The 21,224-nt window shown below is 40.0% G+C and overlaps 1 protein-coding gene across 1 annotated transcript in view; it reads right to left on the reverse strand.

Annotated features, from left to right (window-relative positions):
• The window catches only part of LOC149869052 (cadherin-7), a 118,907-nt gene extending 100,061 nt beyond the window's left edge, over window positions 1-18,846 (reverse strand). The window contains exons 1-2 of the mRNA XM_090039600.1: window positions 18,457-18,846; window positions 6,807-7,204 (exon numbers count right to left, since the gene is read on the reverse strand). Coding sequence (XP_089895726.1) covers window positions 6,807-7,016 — 210 coding nt within the window. The 5' untranslated portion in view covers window positions 7,017-7,204; window positions 18,457-18,846. The remainder of the gene's footprint in view (window positions 1-6,806; window positions 7,205-18,456) is intronic.
• Between the last annotated feature and the right edge of the window lie 2,378 nt (window positions 18,847-21,224).

Raw genomic sequence — 21,224 nt, forward strand, 5'->3', positions numbered from 1 at the left:
CCGTAAGACTTTAGAAAAGGGTAGGATGGAGGTAAAACTAGATAATGAGGGATAAGCAAGGACAGGGGATAAGGAACTATAAACAAGTTCAGCAGATGAAAAGGAAAAGAAATAATTTTAAAAAACAGCTAAAAAGGAAGCTAAAACAGCATGAGCTTGACTGACATCAAAATTATAAATCTGCTCATGCCCTCATATAAAAAAAAAAAAAAAGCTTTTTCTGATAACCAACCAAGCATGCAGGAAGCTTGCAGCTACAGATTATTACAAAATTAGCTTTTACTTTTCCATATTCTAATCTATTAGCTATTGCTTTTCTGAGTTGCTTGAGATGCTCATAAGACACAGCTTAAAATAATGCCGAAAAGAAATGCTGAGAATTGTGTTGCAGGTTGACTCTGCTAGCTAATCAAAATGCAGCACTGCTATTATAGGATTATCTCAGCAGTATCGTTGTGTCATTGGATAAAAGGCCAAGATGAGAATGATTTAACTTACCGGTGATGCCATTTCCCATGCCAGCCTATCTGGTACACAGTGCCTCATGCTAAAGATCCGTGTGCTCTGCCTTGTATGAAAACATCCAAATGCCCATTTTCTGGTTCAGTTTCTGTCCCCACTTTAACTGTCTCCTTTCACCTATACCTTCCACCCTCTAATAATCAAACAAGGTCTATTTGTCTCTAAGGTGCTAGAGAGAAAGGAAGAAATCTTCCTCTGAAAAAGTACAAACATAGTCTGCGCAGAGAAATAACTTCCTATCGCATACCTTACAGACACAACCCAACCTTTCAGGAGCATTGAAGAAACTGGGCCACAATCCATCACACTGACTTATGAAATCAAGGTACTTGGAAATAAGATAAATCAACTGCAAGATAGGTGCTGACCTTTGAATTTCTTAGATCTCACAGATCTCTCCATAGCCACAACTTTATATATGCTGGGATATCTCACAAGAATTCAGATATATTTGACCTTTCATTTGTTTAAAGGGGGCCAGCACTTATGCACTGTCATTGACAGGGATGATGGTTTCCCACTTTGCTTAAGGGGCCATGTGTTACCACTTTGTATTTGATGAAGCAATAATATTTTTGAGAATAAAATATGTCAGCAGTCCAACAGAGCTGTTTTATAAATCTGAAGGATACCTTGTAGTGAATACTCAAAGCAATAGTGTTTGTTTACAGCAACTGGGAGAGGGGGTAAGCAAAATTATAAGTCTCTCTATATTCTCTTCCACCTGAGTTTCAGATTATCATGCTGTCTCTCTCATGCTATCTAAAAAAGAAACACCCCAAAAAACCAACCCTGCATGACTAACAGGAATATTTTGAGCAAGAACACTAAAACATTTGTGTGCACAGATGTTACTGGGCATAATTGTGTATTTTCTTCAAGTTTTAAAGACTCATGTCAGAATTTGGCTCAAAGTATCAATTAAAAAAAAAATCAAATGGTAGGTGGAAAGCCAGTTTCTAACTAGTATTCGCTGGGCTCTTGGCTTTTTTTACAATATTTTCTTCTGGGCTAGGGACAGAAGTTACACATAAACTGGTTTAAGTGATCAGAAGCTAGTTTAAATCTGTAACAGAACAGAAGCTCAGTGAACACAAACCAGTTTCAAAATGGCTGTAACTTGTTTAAGGTAAACCTGGTTGAATGTAGTATCATACTTAACTAATGTGAGTCAAACCAGCTTATGAAACTTCTGTCCCAGACCCTTTCCTGGTTTAGGTTAAATCACAGTCCCCCAACATCCCAGCATGTTTTACAGCTCTGGGCTGGGCTGGGCTGTCTGCTCCAGAGAGCAGGGTTGGCTCCAGAGCTGAAGCAGTGAGAAGGGGGTGTGGGGGGCAAGACTGGCTGGGGATGCAGCCCAGTCTGGGGGGGTGGGGACTGCCCCCCCAGGCAAATTCTAGCTGGGGTCTAGGGCCAAGGAGGGGGGTTAACTATCCATTCCCCTGATCAAACTTAGTGCTTGCTGTGATTATGGACTATAAATCCCAGAGACACGTAGAAGCAGGAAGAGATAAGCAACACTGCAGAGTCTTCCTGCTATTGATTTTGGACCGCAAATCCCAGAGATCTCAGAGGTAGCAGGAAGAGGAAGCAAACACACAGCCCATGCTGGCTATATACTAGGGATCCATGTTCCAACACACCCTGGCTTCTGGCCTGATCCACTGCAAGCATGTGGCTGCATTTCCTGAATCAAAGGTAAATGTCTGTCACTTCCGTGCCAATTAAATCTCTGCATCTTAGACTAATCTGCAAAGACTGAATCAATTCAGCTTCAGGCTTTTTGACTGTTTGTACTTAGCCCTAATGAAGGATCCTTAATCATTCAGCAACTGATGCCTCATTACATTTGACTCAAACTGAAAATGTAACATTTTCAAAAATGACCACAACTTTAAGGTGTCTTAAATTGAGCATTTCCACGCTGGATCAACACAACTCATTAGCCATTTCTCAAAATGATAAACTTAGGATTCTGTTTCCATACATGTGTGTACCATGTCTTATATGTTTGCATTACATTATAAATAATGTCCTTGAATATTTTTCTATTCTTTCAATACAGGGGCAAATCCAGACAAGTGGATCCAGAGGAGTGACATTGCTACACTCCCCTTTCAGAATGGCCCATGCTACAAGAGCCTCTGGGGACTTTTTAAAGTCCTTAAAGCACATAAGAATATCCCCCCTTCTTCCCCCACCCAAACCTTCCCCTTCCTATTCAAAAGCAATATTCTGTCCCTTCCCCTTTCCCCCTCTTTCACCTGCCACTGCTGTTTTCTCACTGTCCCAAGGCATGGGAAGCTTCAAAGCTGCTCCTGCCTGCTCCCACCATGCCACATAGGGACTGGCCTTGGCCTTCTCCCTGCACCTGTTCCTTGGGGACTGGGCAGGATAGACAGAGCCCATCATCCCACTCATTGCTCCTGTTGTTTTTCCCAGAACAGCATCCAGCCTGGTTCTTGACTGGATTTTGACATTAGTAATAATAGCAATGACAATAATAACACCCCCCTTTATGCATCTTGGGCAATATTTAAGGAATGCCTCCAGTATGTCCTTTCAGTTTTAAGTTATTATAAGGAAACATCAAGAAGCCTTTATTATGCAAGCAAGATGGTAGAATCTAGTATATTATGACTTCTAATTTAAATTCTATATCATTTAATGGCCTGGTCTTGGGTAAGTCATTTATACCTTTTTTCCCCAAAACTAATTCATACCAGCTTACCTCACAGGGCTTATCTCAACATTTAGTTCAAAACACTGAACACATACCATTTAATGTGACAAGTACCTAGGAAGGAATAAGTAACCTCTGGAGTCAAATCCAAAGGAATTATTTTTTTCTTTCTGTACACCAAAACTACTTTTCCTTTGCAACCTTAAGATCTTAATGAGGTTTTTATTGAAAATGAGTTGATTTCAGCAAATAAACTGCATTGGAACTAGGGATGGGTGCCACTAACTTCATTATCTCTACTTCTGGGGTCTTTTGGAATCCTGATCTTGGCTTTGATATGAATTTTGCAGCTGCTGTCTGCCTCCAGATAAGACCTAATGAAATCAGTGAAGCCAGAAACCAGGCTGTCAAACAATAGTCTCACATTAGCTCATAATCTTCTGTTCACTTTTTGATTTATTTGTGTGTTTGTTGGCATAAAAATGGAAAAGAAACAAAAAGAAAGACCTTGTGCCTGAATGAGAGGTGGCATTGTTGAAACACCTCAAAATACTCTTGAGAAACTGAAATCTGTATCAACATTCTTTTCAAAATACTAAATTATGGGAACATTATGTTTGTGTGGTTAAGCTACCCAAGAAGCACCAGAAATTCCTCAGGTATGTTTACACATACAACTTTAACTCTTTCCCTTTGTGTCTATGCCCTTCCATTCAGACTTTAATTACATGATCACATACCAGTTCTCAACTGCTACAATATAACTGCATACAATGTTTCTACAATTTTAGATACATGTAGAAGCAATGAGACCTGTGAACTACTGTTTGTATGCCAAACATACCATTGAAGTCATTTAATTCATTTATATGGAAAAAACATAGTAAGGCAGGTTTTACACAACATGCTTCAGAGCAATAGTAAACATTTACCAACAAATAGTAGATTCTAGTTAAATTAGGTTCAGAAGTTACTATTTCACTCCCTAAACGGCATCACTAGAAGATAACAGTGTGTGTGTGAGTGAGAATATATGTAGCTCAATATTTAGCTGCCACTTCTGCATTTGTCTAACATGCTATACTGATAAACAGAAAGACAATTTCTGAATGAATTAGGGGCTCTTCAGAGGAACAGGGGATTACATAGGGTTAAGCTGGAAACTGTTCAAATGTATACCTTGGAGAGAAGGAAAACTACATCATTCTCCTTTAATTCCTGTTAGCTTTAAACTGATATAATTCCATCTATAGTAGAAAATTTAGTCCTGATTTATTAATGTGAAAGCAAAATAATCTGAATCACTAAAACAATAGAAGTACCTGAATGATACAAGAATTGACTATTACATAATACTTTACCTATGTCTGTAAGTTTAATAGAATAGTATAAAGCAATATATTTTGAAAAAATGTATGGGTGAAATACTGGCTTCATTGTGACCAATGGGAATTGTGCTACAGACTTCAGCAAGCCAGGATTTTACCTGTATGCTCACCCTATATGATGCATCAAAATTCATATACACAAGAGGACAAAGTTAATGTTGAGTATGCGTTTAACCTTGGCTTTTCATGACTTTGGAATGATTTACTGTGCAGCACTAACATCCTCCAACACTGCTTTTATTATTGGAATTGCCTGTGGCTTTTTAAATAAAATGAAAAATACTACTCCATAATGCAGCTCTATTTGTCCAAGCATTATTGGAAGCTTAATCTTACACACCTTGAGATCTGTAGGAAAGTTCCTGGTCTTCTGCATTTACTTCTAGACTGTCACTTTGCAATACACATCCTGAGTAAGGGGCAGTATGTTACACAAATAGCACCTACAAACAAAGTGGCCAGAACATAGTTCCAGTTCTGACAATATATTCTTCACAGAAACTACTGTTCTTTTTGGAGGACAGCCTTATTCAATGTACAACTACAGTATATAACAAACTCTGAAGCTAAATTTGCCACATGTAAATAATGTAGCACTGTGAGCTACACTGACTACTACAGTAAGAACTCCATATAGAATGTTCTCAATAAATGCAGTATGAGAACAGCACTGAATCAAATCCAAGTTTCACAATAATATCCACAGAAATTTCTCTTCAATAAGGGTTCTATCCAACCCAAATTTCAATTTTCTACCACTAGCTGCAAAAATGGCTGAATAATTTCAAGTTAAACATTTAAATACAAAATAATGTTAGCCCCCAAAGTGAACTTTTAAATAATCCATAACATTAATAATATTTGAATGGAAACTATTATGCAATTAAGTATAGTCAGCATGAAAGATCCTTCTATAACATGGAATAACTGGAATCCAATCCTCACATCTCCCCTCATCCTCCTTCTTTAAGAGCTCAACTGTGTAAAGCGCTAAGCAATTAAACATGTAGATATTGTTAAACGGATTAGCAGGTTCTCCTGTGACTTCACTGGGGTCATTCATGGGCCTAAAGCAATCTAAAGCATCAAGCTTCTGTTTTGCAAACACCTACAGTATGAAGAACCTTGACATGAACAGGACTGACTACATCAGCAAAATCCCTCATATGCTTAAGTAGTTGCATCACTGAGGTCCAAATCATTTCCCCTGGAACCTGTTACTCGTACATTATAGTATAAAACATATAATTTTTTTTGTCAAAAATAATCACATTCTTGCAACTGTTAGGCTCCTAAAATTTAGCCAAAAAACTAACTACTTCTATTAATTTGTATTAATTGGTATCTCTCAATAAGGAACACATTGGAAAACAAGTATTTTTTTGGTAAAACAGTATAAGCTGTAATAAACAATCTAAGCATTTATTTGTAGGGTTACCAATGGAACCACATTGCATGCCAGCACAAAACAGTGAATCAGCTTAAGCTGTGAACACTTGCCACTGAAGGGGCCTATAAAGGAGACTTTTGAGACACCCTGATATGGAGCTCTCTTTGTATGGTGCCCACTGTAGTATAGGTGCAACCTGAGGGACATCTTACAGTATGCTGGCCAGGGTGCCAGTATGCCAGGCAGAGAATATGAGAGCACAGTAATAGTTCATAATACAGAAATACATGTTTCTTGTAGTCACTAGCCTATGTCCTTCTGCTTGATTCTTACACCTCTTGACATTAGTGGTACAGAAATAGATATTTAGACTGTAAGCAATGAGAAACAGGGACTTTGTTTTTATTAATTACATTTCTCTTTCACTTTTTATAAAGAACTATGTAAAGTTATGTTGTCCTATAGTTACGTGCTAACATATATTATTTATAATAGATGATCTTTATCTTTATTATGAATTACTAGATATATTAAATTCAATAATGTTAGGCACTGATGATCTCATCTCTTTATAGAAATGATAATTAAATATATAGCTCTTACGAACTGCATAAAGAATCAAGTATATAGTGTGTTGATATAGCAAGGTGATCCACAATTCTTTTATTTAATAAATAAAAATACAAGTGCAATCTTTGCCCCTTCCTGGCTTACTTTAGCCAAAGTCATAAAATAGCAATTCAAATTCACAAGTCACAGCACATACCCGCACTTGAAAAACAGGCATCTACAACTTTCAAATATTGATCAAATCCCCTACCTTTCCTACATAGAGAGGGTCTGTACCCATGTATTCCTCCAGCACAAAAAACTGATTCCACACCCAGCTGCGCTTGGTTCTCGGCCTCCCTGATTGAAAGTAGGGCTTTGACCTGGACCTTGAAAGTTCTGCTTGATTCATCCCAGAAAGGCACAGGAAAAGAGCTATTATCTGCAAAAAATGGCAGAACTCCACTCTGCCCAACTTCATCTTTTCTTTTTTCCCTGTGTAAGAAAAAACCTTGACAAGAAAACGGGCACAATTCCAGTTGGCTCAGTAGCTCTAGCCTCTGGCAGGGTGTCAGCTGGGAGTCCAGAGATAATAATTTGTAGAGTGTTCGATTGGAAGAGGTCACCACTGCTGAATAGCCTTCACCAGAGAAATGGTATAATAGGTACCTATCAGGAAAAAGACAAGAACTTGTTGTCAGAAAGTTAAAAAAAACCCCCAAATATCCTTAGCAGCTTTCAGATGGTGCATATATCTTAGCTCTTAAAATAACTTTTCTTATTAGTAGTAGTAAAATTGAGCATATACAATAATTCTTTGACATTCTAGATTGTCTTCCTTTGATTATTTAAATAGGCCTTACAGATCTGTCTTTATAATCATGAAGTCAGATTTGTCTCGAATGTTCTCTTGATTTGTTCAGCTTTCCCAACACAAAATATTCAGCCTAGTCTCCTTCTCCCTCCAACTGTTTCATGTTTACTAACTTGATCTTTTCTTTCCTCAGTTAATTTTACTTATCATTATCAGGACATAAGAGCAAATTGACAACAAACAGGGATTTATACCAATAGGAAGGACATATGCTCAACTGAATCTCTTCCATGTAATAGAAATGTGAAATTAAGTAGTGTAAAGTGTTTCAGAACAATTTGATTGATTCTAAGTATATCAGATGTTTTGATATGTTCTGATCTGAACCTGATCAGATTAAATGCCCAAGAGTTTCCGCATTCATTTTTTGTTCACATTTCAAAACCAAATGTCAGGAATGATATGAAGCGTGTTAGACTAGAGTATGCGTATATCTTCTGAAAGGTCAGAAAATAATTTGATTTTATATGTTCAAGACAATGTTGGTAGGAGCCTGAGTGAATCTTCAGTAATAACAGACAGTCACTGTCTTGTTGTGTACCCTCTCTTTTTCACTTTCAAAATTCTTATTTAGAAGTTTGTACAATTTAAGATAAATGATTCCAACAAAATCCCTCAAAATATATTTAAAACATGTTAAGATACTCTGCCCTGGTACTATCAGAACCGATATAGTGTACTGGGTGTTTTTAAAGATGTTTAGTCTCCCATTTCTTTTAAAAATATGCAACTGTTTGAGACAAGGTGAAGAGAGGGTGTTGCAGAGAGATCATGTATGCATGAATTCTATGTAAGGAACCCCTCCTGCAGTAAAGCTTACTCCTTATTATCATACCAAGAACTGAGACAAGGTACCTTAAGAAAGTGTCAAATAAAAAAGTGGAGATTAAAATGAATTACAAAGTACTCAGAGACAATACAATGTGGAAGAAATAAGACTTAACTTTGTATATGCGTTATTAAAATGAATGGACTAGCTATTATATCATTCATACAGAAAATGCTTTAAATTTCATATGCTACTAGCCATCTTTATTAAAACTGAGTGAAATACCATTTCTGGTAGTTCTTGGAAGCTTTTTGTTGTGTAATTTCTATATATCACTCTGCCAAAGGTATCTAGAGGGTGAAACAAAACAAATAAAAAGCTCTTCTGATTACAGGCTTCATTTAATGCCTTTTTATAGTAATCCCTTCTGTGGTACTGCTTTACAGCAGAAAGGCTCTGCTTAAATACTGATGGGATAAACCAAAAATCCACTGAGTGTGTTCACTAAGCAGCAGCAGTTTGAAAGCCTTCCTATATAAAAAGCCATTGCCCAGCTGAAAGCAAAATACAGAAAAGTAGCAAATTCTTACATAATGGCCATGATTTTTAAAACGCTACAATTCCAAAGCACTTCTGAAACTTGGATCAAAATTCCCTTCATAGAGATTAACAATAAATTTGGCAATTTCTGCTGACATACTAGGGTATGGTATATGTAAATATTTATATATATTTAATTGTTATTCCTGAAAAGCCATAGCTCAAGTTTGCTGTAAGTCTTGAATTGAGATGTAGGCTGATAAAAAAAAAAAAAATACAGAAAAAACAAAACAACAGATGAAGCTGTAACCTCCCCACATCATCCTTCAGTTTCATGTAAGCAATGGTTCTCTGGAGAATTAGTGTAGAGATTGTGTGCGCCCCCTTTAGGTGCCTTAACATCTCTGTTACACCACATCAGTTAAAAAACATGATATTGATAAACTGTCAGTTTATTTCAAAGAAGCAACTGCTGTTATTTAACAGAGATAAAAATATGAAAGGGATTTTTGTAAGAAAGGTCAGTAAAACATTTACAACGCGTTAAAGTTTCTCCACTAAGCACTTTGAAATGTCTTGCTCTGAGCAGCCATTTAGGACTTGGAATTGCTGTAACCTTTATCTGGGACAATATTTTCTGATGTCTTTTCTTTTACACATGAAGAAAAGTATGAAAATTGCCATATGAAGTGTCATGTTCCCTAACTACATGCTACAGAATGAAAAAACATGCCCAAAATACCATCCAAAACACAGCCCATATGCTAAGCAGCACAACCTGATGAAAGGCAGAAAACTTGTGCCCTTTGGAAGGAATCATTGCTATTTACCCATTCTCAAATAATGTTATCACAATGTCTTAATATTCCAATTATTTTTATTCAGTTAAGTGCCAACACACTCTTTTTTCCCAAATGGATTGCTAACTCCCTTTACTCATAATAGATGTTATTTTAGCAGAACTAATTCTCTAGATTTTTTTTTAGTCCTTTCAGGATGCTTAATATTTCAGTGTGATAATTCCTAAAAAGAAGGAATCGATGTCTAGGGTGTAATAATCTCAGCTTTCTTGCAAAACAGAAATCATTCATTAAAATGTAATTGATAAAATGTCTCATTCTTATGTATGATTATACATACAGAACTGTATATGGCTAAGTAGGTACAGGCATTCAAAAAAGCCCAAGGCAACATCAATCAAGTCTATGTGGGTTTTTGTAGTGGTATGGGTTAGATCGGGAGCTAACAGAACACGTTTCTCGCCCTGGCTGTGGGGTGGGGGGCACACAGACTGCCTGCACTAGCTAAAGCCAGCAGGTTGGGAGCACTCCTGCACCCCCTTCAGCAGGCCCTATGGGTCCTCTGGACTGCTAGAAACTGCTGAGCACAGCTGAGTACATGGGTCACCCCTGACTGGCTGACAGACACAACTGAGCATGCCCGCAACCCCCTGCCATCACTGCAGACTCTCCCCTATGCCAAGCCCTAGGCTTCTAGACAAGCTCCAGAGTAGGTCACCATGGCAGGTCCCCTGCTGCCACCAGTCAGACTGCCAGATTTGTCATGATGACCTGTTCCGGGGCTCTCCTGATAACCTAGGGCTGGGCACAGGGGAGAGTCCACAGTGATGGCAGGGGGTTGGAAGTGTGCTCACCCATTCCTAGCAGCCTATCAAGAGTGTCTTGACTGCTCTGTAAAAGGAGGATTGGGCCCTTGGAGCTCCAGCACCAGCAGCAGGTTGCACCTGGCAGCCTGGGAGGCTCATGCCAGGCAGTGGGGAAAGGGTGGACTCCTCAATCTCCTGCTTCTGATGGGCTCAGCACTTCACTTGGTGGAGCCCCCCTGTTCCCACCACCTAGTATGAGTCAGGGTCACACTGTAGCCACCAGAAACCATCCTTCCTCCCAGTAGTAACTGACCATATTTTAAAGCATTTCACCAATAAAATTTAAATGCAGTTTATGCACAAATACTCAAATGAAAACTTATCACTTCTTACTTTCTAACATATGAACATGTCACACAACATAAAAATGAATGTGAGTGTTAAAATTAATTCATTATAAATCAGTTATCTTTATTTTCCACTCATTTTCACTGTATTAATGGACAGCATGTGCTATAGACAAAAATGTAGGCACTAACACAGTTAAATTAACGGCAGAGAATATTTTACAGATATTTTGTGTATGATACTATTTGTTCCATAATTTTCCAGGGCTATGGGAGTCCCTGGCTGGGTGTGCAGGTGCCAGGGTTGGGGTCTTGTGGGTCTGTGCCTGAGTACTGGGCTTCTCTTAGGTTCAGTTTCAGGTTAGTGTGTACATTATGGGGTGCTTTGTGACAGGTTGGGAGAGCACAGCCCATGGGTACCCAGGGCTCATCCGGAGACACAGATGCCTCCTTTCCCCCTGTTGTCCCAACACCTCCCCTCTGCCCAACTCCTGAGGCTGATATCTGACTGGAAGCAGGAGGCAGGGCTGAGACTGTGCTTGCTGGCTCAGCTCTGAGCCATGGGGAGGGACCTGCTGGTTGCTTGGCTGGAGCAGCTAAGTGCTTGGCAAGTGCTAGCATTTTTCCCTGCAAGGGGAGGTTAATGGGGGGTAGGGAGGAGCAGCACAAAGGAACCTGGGATGCCAGCAGACAGCAACCTAACACAAGTCAATAAATCTGGTACAGATCTGCACCAGTCTAATTTAAATCAATTAAGTTTGAATGCACATCAGTCCAGGCCTCAGACTGGGTTCTGCCATTTTTAGACCAGTCTGTGTGCACTAAGCTTCTATCCTGCTACAGGTTTAGACCAGTTTTCAATCACTTATACTGGTTTATGCATAATGTCTGTACCTGGCCTATATCCATCTCTTCCTAGACATATCCTATCTGGGACCATGGCGCTCCACATGGCAGTTTTCATACTTTCCTTCAAATGTAAAAGAAAATGTGTGTGTGCAAGCGCATATGCGTTTGAGAAAGAACTCTTACTTTAGGATCCACTACTGCATGAAAGTCTGTAAGTAACTTTCCAGCTTCAATGGAGCTAAATGGCTTTTTTTTCCTCACCAAGACATGAATTTAGGGTTTTGTATTTCACATGCAACAAAAGACTCTTCTAGCATGGAGGGAGACTACATATGAAATGTAGCTCTACCTTCTAATCCAGGTATTCTTTGTTTTATCTGTTGTTGCAGGATGGGGTCTAAAGTAAAAGAAGTCACTGATTCTTAATTATTGTTGATTTTCTGTTTTAATGTACATATTCTGAATAAAGTTCCTTCTTTGGCACAATTCAAGGCACATATCACCAGAAACAACTTCAGTGCAGATGAAACCGATGTAAGTTTAACATCTAACCTAACTGAACCTTCATATCAGGTATTCAGACGTGCAGTTGTTATGAGTTTTGTCCACTCTAGGTTTCAGATGCTAATTTAGGTCTTCAGATCGTGGATACACAAAATGAGGTTGGGTTTTTGAAAAATGAACAAACAAACAAAAAAAACCAACAGGCCATTTTTAAAAATTAAAATTAAGCTTTTTTATGCTTTAAAGCACTATAGTTGCCTCCCAGAAGAACTCAGCCTTACATTTACTTTGTGAAGAGCTCCGTGGTCTGACAAAAATGCCAAATATTAGTTAAAACAAACCATCTGTAATCCAAGGGTTATATTCTGTGATCGGGGTCTTTAATATTTCCTTTTGCCAGTGATGCATCTAAAAAGGCTGAAGTGTTTTCTTTAAGGAATGAGCCATGAGAATCAGAAAAATCCATACCAAGTGACTACTGAACCTCTGCTGAATCGTGTTTGTGTTCTTATGCAGACATTTCGCTGGTTGATCTATAAAACATCATAGTATGAAAAACTACAGTCTAAAAAAAATCTTGCTATTGAGAAGATACTGTAAAGTCCATGTTTCTTTCATCTGCTATTTGGGTATTGAACTGTGTTTAAGCCAGTCTGCCAGGCAAGGAGTTTTAGAGAGCACTTTTAAACTGGGGAATGACAGACTTTTTATTTCACTAAAAACATCTTCTAGTGACAGAGGAGTGAATATTGTAAATTGTCTCACAGAGGTAATCCTAAACTGAAAGAATTTGGACACAGATTCAGATCGTTATCTGTTACAAATCAACAGAGTTGCATAGTTTCAAGCAACTAGGTCAAGTTACACCAGCTGTAGATATGGTAATATCAACAAACATACAACTACTCTCAAGTTGTTTGCTTCTCGCCTTGTCCATAGTGAACCATATTTTTTCTTCTCCACCCTTCCAGACAATCAACTGTAAGTCTTCATTTTGCTTGCCTTCTCTAATCCGAGATGCAATTCCTTGGTTCCTTTTTCTATCTCTTCCATTTTAAAAATAAAACTTAACTTCTTTTTTCTTTTTTTTTTTGCCACAGGCCTCCGCTTGCATATTGCTCTGTCAGTTTAGCCCATGAACCTTCTTCCCACCCCCACCATCGACCTACTCAACTTCACCTCATTTTCTTGTCCTTCACATCCCAAAACACACTTCATAATCTCCTTTCTCTGTAAATTCTTCTAGGCTGAGAAACTGTAGTTTTCTGCAGTCTTATATTCCTCTGTTGGACAATGGAATTGTCCTCCCACCCAGCTGAAAACAAATTTTTCTTTTGAGTTATACCATTTGTACTTCATTTTCTCTTCTCTTACCTATACAGCTTTCTTCAAATGGCTTTAGCTTCTCAGTACCAAGGCAGTCCCCCAGTGTTAACCCTGATCTTCTCTGTCCCCAGAAGCATCACTTAAAATAGTGTCCAGACAATACCAAATCAGTAAGTCATGCCCCAGAAGGGTCAACAGTGAAAAGTTATCCCTTATTTTTCTCACTTCATTTCAATCATTCAATAAAGTAATACCCCTCTGTTACTACTGTCACTAGATCTTGAACCGTGATCCCATGAATGCAGTAGACTCAGCAGGTTAGCCCCTTGATAGCGGAACAACTATGACTAAAATATTTATGTTTTGCCATTCTATTTTATAATACCAGTTGGAAGTGGTATTATTTTCTGTGCAAAAAGAAAACTCCCCTTTCAGTAGCTGCAGGTGCATAACAGTGTCACACATGACTGCATTATCATAGGACTTTCTTTACAGTCACGTTAAATCTGTGCTTGTTTAGAGAAGTAAGGGTTTTGGTGAGAGAACAACTCTAAACAAATTACAGTTTAGATTGCAGTCACTGGCTTTCACCTTTCTTCTCCAAAAGGGAGCGTTTCATTGAACAAGAAAGATTGAGACCCCTCCATGAAGTGAGAGTCTCCACAAGTCAAGGCAGCATGATCAAACTCATTAACTCCCTCTGCCAGATGACATTACAACTACAGACCACAACCTCCTGCCGCTAACTGGCCTAAATATTCACACGGGAGCTCTGTAAATGGAATGCACATCCTGTAGTCTGCATCTGGTTATCAAACAAGAAACTAACACTGCTCCCAGCATATGGCACTGTTATACTAAACTAGCTCCAATACCCTCTGACTCAAGTGAAAGGACCCGACAAGGCAACAGAAAAAACAATAAGCAGACTTTAATAAATGACAAGGTTTCACACAATGCATACAGAAACCAAGGTGACAGTTATTCAGTCTTGCACAATACCCTGGAACTGATTATGTGACAGTACATAGCTGAATTTTAAGCAGTATTTTTTTTAAATCCTTGTAATTTTCTCCATATGCGAGTAGCTTTACCACCTTGCAACATTAAATGACATAGATCTAAGCGGAAAGGTGTATGCTAATTTGATCAGTTTAAGTAGTTCTCTGAAAATAAACGCTGGCAATATTTTTATATCTATATTTTTATAGTTATACAATACAACTAGGCGAATTTCAGCAACACCATTGACTCTGACTTTTCCATCCTCGTTTAAGTTGTGCAATTTTATAAAATACATAGGGGAAGAAATAACTTTGTGGTAGTTCCCTGCAGAACCTCTGAATTCCCAGTGGAGGCACTCCTGTATAAGTGCTCATAGTTAAGCACGGTGTGACTGGCAGGGGTTGTAACCACCATATATTTTATGTACCCTCCTTCTGATGGAATTAACCGATTCTTTATTGCCACAGAAAGCAACACCCAGCAGTGACATGAAAGCATACATGAACAAACTGTGCATGATAAACTACAGCACGTTAGACAGCTCAGGAATTAGATCCACTGAAGATGGTCGGTCCTGCATTATCAGGTACTGAATGCAATGATGAAAGACAGGCAATATGGAAATTTATTAGCAAAATATACTAACAAACTAGCTGCTGACTAGTAAATTTATTAGCAAATCACTTAACAATGAAAATAGCCAACTCCCAATTTTTATTTCAAAGAGGAAGCAATTTGTGTGTTGAGTACCTTTAGGAAAAACCGCAGCAATGCTTGCTTGATAAGGTAGGAGTTTGACTTAACAGCAAAGCGTCATGAGGTTTTATATTAATGATGGTTTTCTCAAGTCTTTAGTACCTGACAGTTAAGAAGATTAAACATGCATATACAACATGCATGTATAAAAACTTATGATGTGGTGTGCATACATGTGGATGATAAACAGAAGGCTAGACTTCACCCACATCCCTTTCTGCTCATCAGACACAGTCAATTCAAGGATAAACTGCAGTTACACACATGATTTACAATTACCCTTTTATACAGAAGGGTAAAAGCGCTTTGCTATTAAAATCAATAAAAGGAGACTTAAAAGAGTTGTGAGGCTGTCAGATGATTGTTAACTCAGTCCTAATGACCTATAGCAGCCTTTAATTACATCTCACATTATAAGAGCTCAATGCCCTCTGATTAAAACTGCAAAAAACCTTAATAGCGTTTTTGCAGGAAAATGGTCAGTATTACTAATGATTGTTTTTTCTTCATATTGACTGGCACGTGCTTCTAATGTACAGGAGCAGATAAGAGTATTAACTTTTGATATTTACCGAATACTCCTGGCAGTTTTTCCCCTATGTTAAGATCTCAGCCAAAGGTATAAGATTTTTCTTTTAATATAGAAAGTTGTTAGAGTCAGCACTAAGCTTTTTTTCCTGTTCCCCCCATGCTTTTCCTGCAGATTGTATTTTTACTTTTTATTTTATTTCATCTTTCTTTAATATCCCTAAAAACGAAAAAGACTGTATAGATTAGATCCCCTGATAGTTGCAGGTTGGAAAAGCTAGAAAATCTGAACAAGGACTTTAAACAGGAGGTCACATTTGGTCCCTAGATGAATTTTTCAAAGGTAGGAACCGCACAGTTAAACCATGTTAGTTTTAATGAGGCATACACATATTATTGCTAAACACCCAAACCTCACTGCTGTCACCTTTAAACTGTCATGATGTTGCTAATAGCCTGCCAGCATGATCTTTCCTAACTAATCCTTACCTGCTGACCTGTTGTTTGTATCCTCAAAAGCTTTAATCTAGGCAGTAGCCAAAGCAAACTACAGTAATATAACTTTCCTGCTATGCATTTAGCCTATTCATGCTTCTCATTACCTTATTCTAAGTGCCTTATTTTATACACACACACCCCTCTTCTTGCTCAGCTCTTTGTATCTGTATACAAAGAGTATGTATATATGTATTATAGGACAGAGAAAGACAGAATGTATAGAAGAATGTGTACCTAGCTAACTATTACCAAAGAGAATGCAATAATATACCTTCCCTGCTAACTTCAGAACATCTGGCAGGGGAAAAAATATTAACCATCATAAAATCTGAAAAAAGTAAATTTGTCTGCTCCTCATGACCAAGCTGATGCTCTTCAAGAGACTGGCATTTATAACTGCCTGGCTATGGCTTTCTTTTTTTCCCCTTCCCTCCTCCCCCCACCCTTACCCAGAAAGGAATTTATTTTCTGCAGAGCTTTATGATCACCTACTTTTGCTTGAAAAATGGCAGGGCAGTATGTCTTGTTAGAGAGACAATAAAGTATATGTTGCCCTTTCAAGTCTGCTTTGACTTGAGAAGTTATCTATCAAGCAGATTTTTTTTCCTTGCAATAGAAAAGGATTAAAGTATCAACTTGTCAATGTGTAGAATGAGAAAGCCTCACTAACTTCAAGCTCCCCCAGCCCTGAACCTCACCCTTTTTTTCCAGGGGAGTCTTCTTAGCAGAACCCTGACTCACCTGAACTCCATCTTCCCTTGAAACTGTAGAAAGAGCTGATCTTTATACAAAAAGGGCTGTGTTTCTCTATTTAACAACTTGAAGTCTGAGGATGAAGACTATGTAATACTAGCAGTGCACAGAGTCTATTCTAGGAAAGCAGGACATGTGTGCGTATGTGTTCATGTGTATGGATGGGAGGGGGTCACTATCAAACAGCCAAGCACTGCAGAGCAAACCTTATCAGCTGAATACTAATTAAAGAAATAAGCCCTCATCAGTCCCCATATTTGCAAACTGTAAAACATCCCTGATGCTAGGAGGAAACAAAGAAGAAAACACACACAAACACAACTTTGGAGGATTTTTCTTAGCCTCGATATTCTACAGAGTGGATACTCCAGGTTTGGGTCAATCAGAGACAGACACTTCAGTTCTGCAGAAACTGAAGAGAAAAACACTTCCTCCTTCCTAAATTTCTGCAGAAATGCATGGTCCTCCCCGCACCACCACCAGCCTCTATGTGAAAACAGAGGGATGCTCTTGTGATGTTCTTATTAAGCCTCATCATGACTATTCCTGACTGCAGACACATCTGGTGTGCGTGTTTCTGAAAGCTATTCCCAAACATACTGATCTATGTTTTGCATGCACACTCACACTCTCTCTCACACATGCACATACATTCCCCCTCCCAAGTACACACACACAGTCTCACATACACACAGCGTGTGTGTATGTCTCTCCTTCACACAAGCTGTTTCTCTTTCATATACATACTCTCTCTCTTTCATATACATACACATAATGTGTGTGTGTGTGTGTAGGTCCCCATCACTCTTGCTTGCTTGCACCTACACACACACACACACACACACACACAGTGTATGTCTATCTCCATCACTCTCTCGCGCACGCACGCACACACACACAGAGGCTCTCTCTCTCTCTCTATCACACAGACATACACACACAGTGTGTTTGTGTGTCTCCAACACTTTCTCTCTTTCCATCACAGACATGTGCATGCACACACACAGTGTATATCTCTATCAATTTCTCTCTCTCTCTCACACACACACATACAGTCTCTGTCTCTCTCCATCACACATACACACTGCGTGTGTATTTGCATCACTCTCTCTTTCGCACGCACACACACTGTGTGCATCTCCAGCACTCATTCTCCCTCTCTCTTTTACACACACACACACACACACACACACACACAATCTCTGTCTCTCTCCATCACATAGCCATGCACAGTGTGTGTGTGTGTGTGCGTCTCCATCCCTCTCTCTCTCTCTCCCCACCACACGGACATACACACAGTGCTGTGGGTTGTGCATCTCCATCGCTCTCCCCCTGCTCGGGCGATGCTGCCCCGAGTCTCCCATGCACCCAGCCGGAGCCTCCAATGCGCTGCAAACTTCGGACAGCGCCCGCCGCCGCCTCCGCAGAGCAGCGCCGCCCGGACCCGAGACCCGGTCCCCACCACCACGGGAGTGGGGAGGGGGAGGGGACCAGACACAACCCTCACTCCGCACCCCCCCCCAAAAAAAAAATCCCCACCCCACCTTTACGTCCCGCTCTTCCTACCTGCCTGCCTCCTTCCCTCCGCTCGGCCGCTGGGACGAGGCTTGTAATCCAAAGGCGCGGTGCCGGCAGGTAGGTGAGGCGAGGCGAGGCGAGGCCGGGCAGAGCCGGCGCGCGGCGGGCAGGTCCGGGGGGCAGCCGCAGCCTCAGCCCCGAGGCGCAGGGCGCGCGGGCGGGCCGACGCTCGCTGCCCGCAGCCGGTCCCCGCGCCGGGCGCCGCTCGCACTGGCAGGGGGAGGAGAGAGGCTGGAGGAGGCGGAGGAGGCGGGGAGGGGGGTGCCAGTCCGCCCGCTCCGTCTGAGGCCGGCCGGGGGAGGCGGCAGGACTTTTTGTACCTCCCGGAGACCCGCTGGTGGCTACTGAGGAAGGGAGCCCGAGGAGCCAGCGCGCCCGCCCGCCCTCCGTCCTCCCCCCGCGCCTCGGCAGCCTCTACAGATGGAGCCCAAATCCGGAGGGGGTGGGGCTGGAGGCAATCTCTCTCCCGGGGAGGGATTTGCATTTGAAAGCATGGAAGGGCAGAAGAGAGTTTTTAAGGGATTTTTTTTTTAATTATTTATCCCCCCACCCTCCTCCCCCCCAGCTTGTCACAGGAGCCGTGATCAATTGAGTTCCTGAGGCGTAAAGGCAAAGTCATAAAACTAATCAGAACTTACAGGTTTCTTGCTTTATAGTTTTGCCCTTTCCAGCTCCTCAGCCTGCCCTAGTTCCACTGTCTTGGCTTGCAGAAATCCTCCCCTCCCTTGCTGCTGCTGCTGTCCTTGGCTGGGATGAGGAGGGGGGAAGAGTTGCTCCCGGGGGCAAAGTGGGACAAGGCACTCTCCGGGTCGCAGCGATGCCCCTGGGATGCTCTCCTCAAGGTCCTTCTCGAGTGAGGTCAAGGACCTTAGGAAGAGAGGTGGGGGGAGAGCAGTTTGAACACCCAGCTGTCCTGGACAGGGGTCCACCGAGCTGGCAATACAGGAGGATCAGGCTGAAGCTGTCACTGTGATCATATAGGGGGACTCTGCTTGCCTCAGTCTATAAAACACGACTGCCTCCCCACATTAGCCAACCCAAGGGTCAAAAATCTGAAAGAGGGTTGTCATAAAATAAACGGTGGAAACAGACGATGGACTTAACGGCAGTGTTTCAGCGCCGAAGGTTTAAGTACTGGGAGGAGGAAGAGGAGGAGGCAGTTACTGTGTCACATACACACACACATTCATCTCAAAGCGGTGTTTAAAAAAAAAACAAAAACTATGCATGGAACTAATGTCCAACTTGTCTGTGTTTGGGTAGTCTTTGAAACTTTCTGCTGCCTTTCAAATTTCTTTGAGCTTTTTTATTTTCCCTTCTGCAGAACGAAGCAAGGAACACAATTTAAATTGACTACTAAGAAGTCAGGGGGGGTTTTTTGTATAAAAGGCACAGAGTACAGGTGAGATAGGTGCTGCTAAAATGATTTTTTTCCCTAGATTCAGAATATTTTTATCACCATCTGTTTTTAGAACAGTGGATCATATCAAGGGCAACTGTTAGAAGGAAGTCTGGGCCAACATTGTCTTTTGATTTATAGCTTTCCTAGGAAAGCCTTCAAAGTGCAAAGCAATAGCATAGATTTATAATTAAAAGTTGCTCCCTATTAGATGTCACACTATGAAGTGCTCCTCCACTGAAAACAAAGTATCTTGAGAATATATATACACATACTTTAAATAGGACTATTTTAATTGTCTCAGAACCTAAGTCATGTAAATCTCTGGATCTGTGTGTAGCTTCCAGAAACTAAAATTCAAACACAGATGTTTTAATGAGTGTGAAATGTAACAATTGCTATAGTATCATGCATTTCTTTTCTTTTAGCTTCATTTTTAGAGAGGTTTGTTAGGGTTTTTTTTGCCATCTCTCAAAGCAGCGAAAGACAACAGAGCATCCTGGCATTTGTGAATTGAAGGAGAACTAGATGCAATCTCCAATCTGTTACTTACGTAGTGTCTGAGTACATGATCGCAATCTAATAGGATGCATTGGAGCAAGAAAACTCTGAAATGATTGTATACAGCTACCATCAGAAGTTACCTGTGATGGTAATTAAGAATCCTTCTATTCCCTTTGTTCCTCCACACCTGCAATGCATCTTTCATTAGTAAGTGGAAACAGTAATCTTAGCATTGATCTAAAAGGACAAAGCTGAGGAACAGATTTTTTTAAACATGAAAAATACTATTTATGGATCTGCTTTGCTACCTTTTACGTTTTTCTGAGATGCAATCAGAAATTAGATCTCTTAATCTCTTCATTTTTAATATGATAACTATAACTTCAATGGTGAGAAGGCAACAGGTTAACACACAAACTTTTATTGTTTTGAAAATGGACAAGAAAGAAATGGAAAAAAACATTAGTAGGGAACTCTAACTTAGAGTGGCAAGTTTTCCGTTTCCACTTCAAACTCATAATGTTTCTAATTAATTATCTGATCATTTTAAACTGCCCGTGCAACAAAGGCATTTTCTCCTCCAGTTTGATTTTGCTACCTATAACACTGAAGATTAGTTATACCCAACCAACAGGTGACTTACCAACTTCCAAGTCTAACTCTTTAAAATGCTATTTCAGAATTTTCCTCCTTGTTTAAAGAAGTAGCATCCAATACATTTTTGCCAACAAAATGTGAAATCAGGAAAATACCTTTTTGAAAAATTAATGTTAGTAGAAATTATTGTGTTTTTATAAATTGCCACTTAATAGAAATGATTTAGGGGTTTGTTTGTTTTTTGTTACTTTCCTGA

This window comes from Crocodylus siamensis, chromosome 3, assembly GCF_052110815.1.
Source record: "Crocodylus siamensis isolate JL-2025a chromosome 3, ASM5211081v1, whole genome shotgun sequence".
In the NCBI taxonomy this organism is placed as follows: Eukaryota; Metazoa; Chordata; order Crocodylia; family Crocodylidae; genus Crocodylus; species Crocodylus siamensis.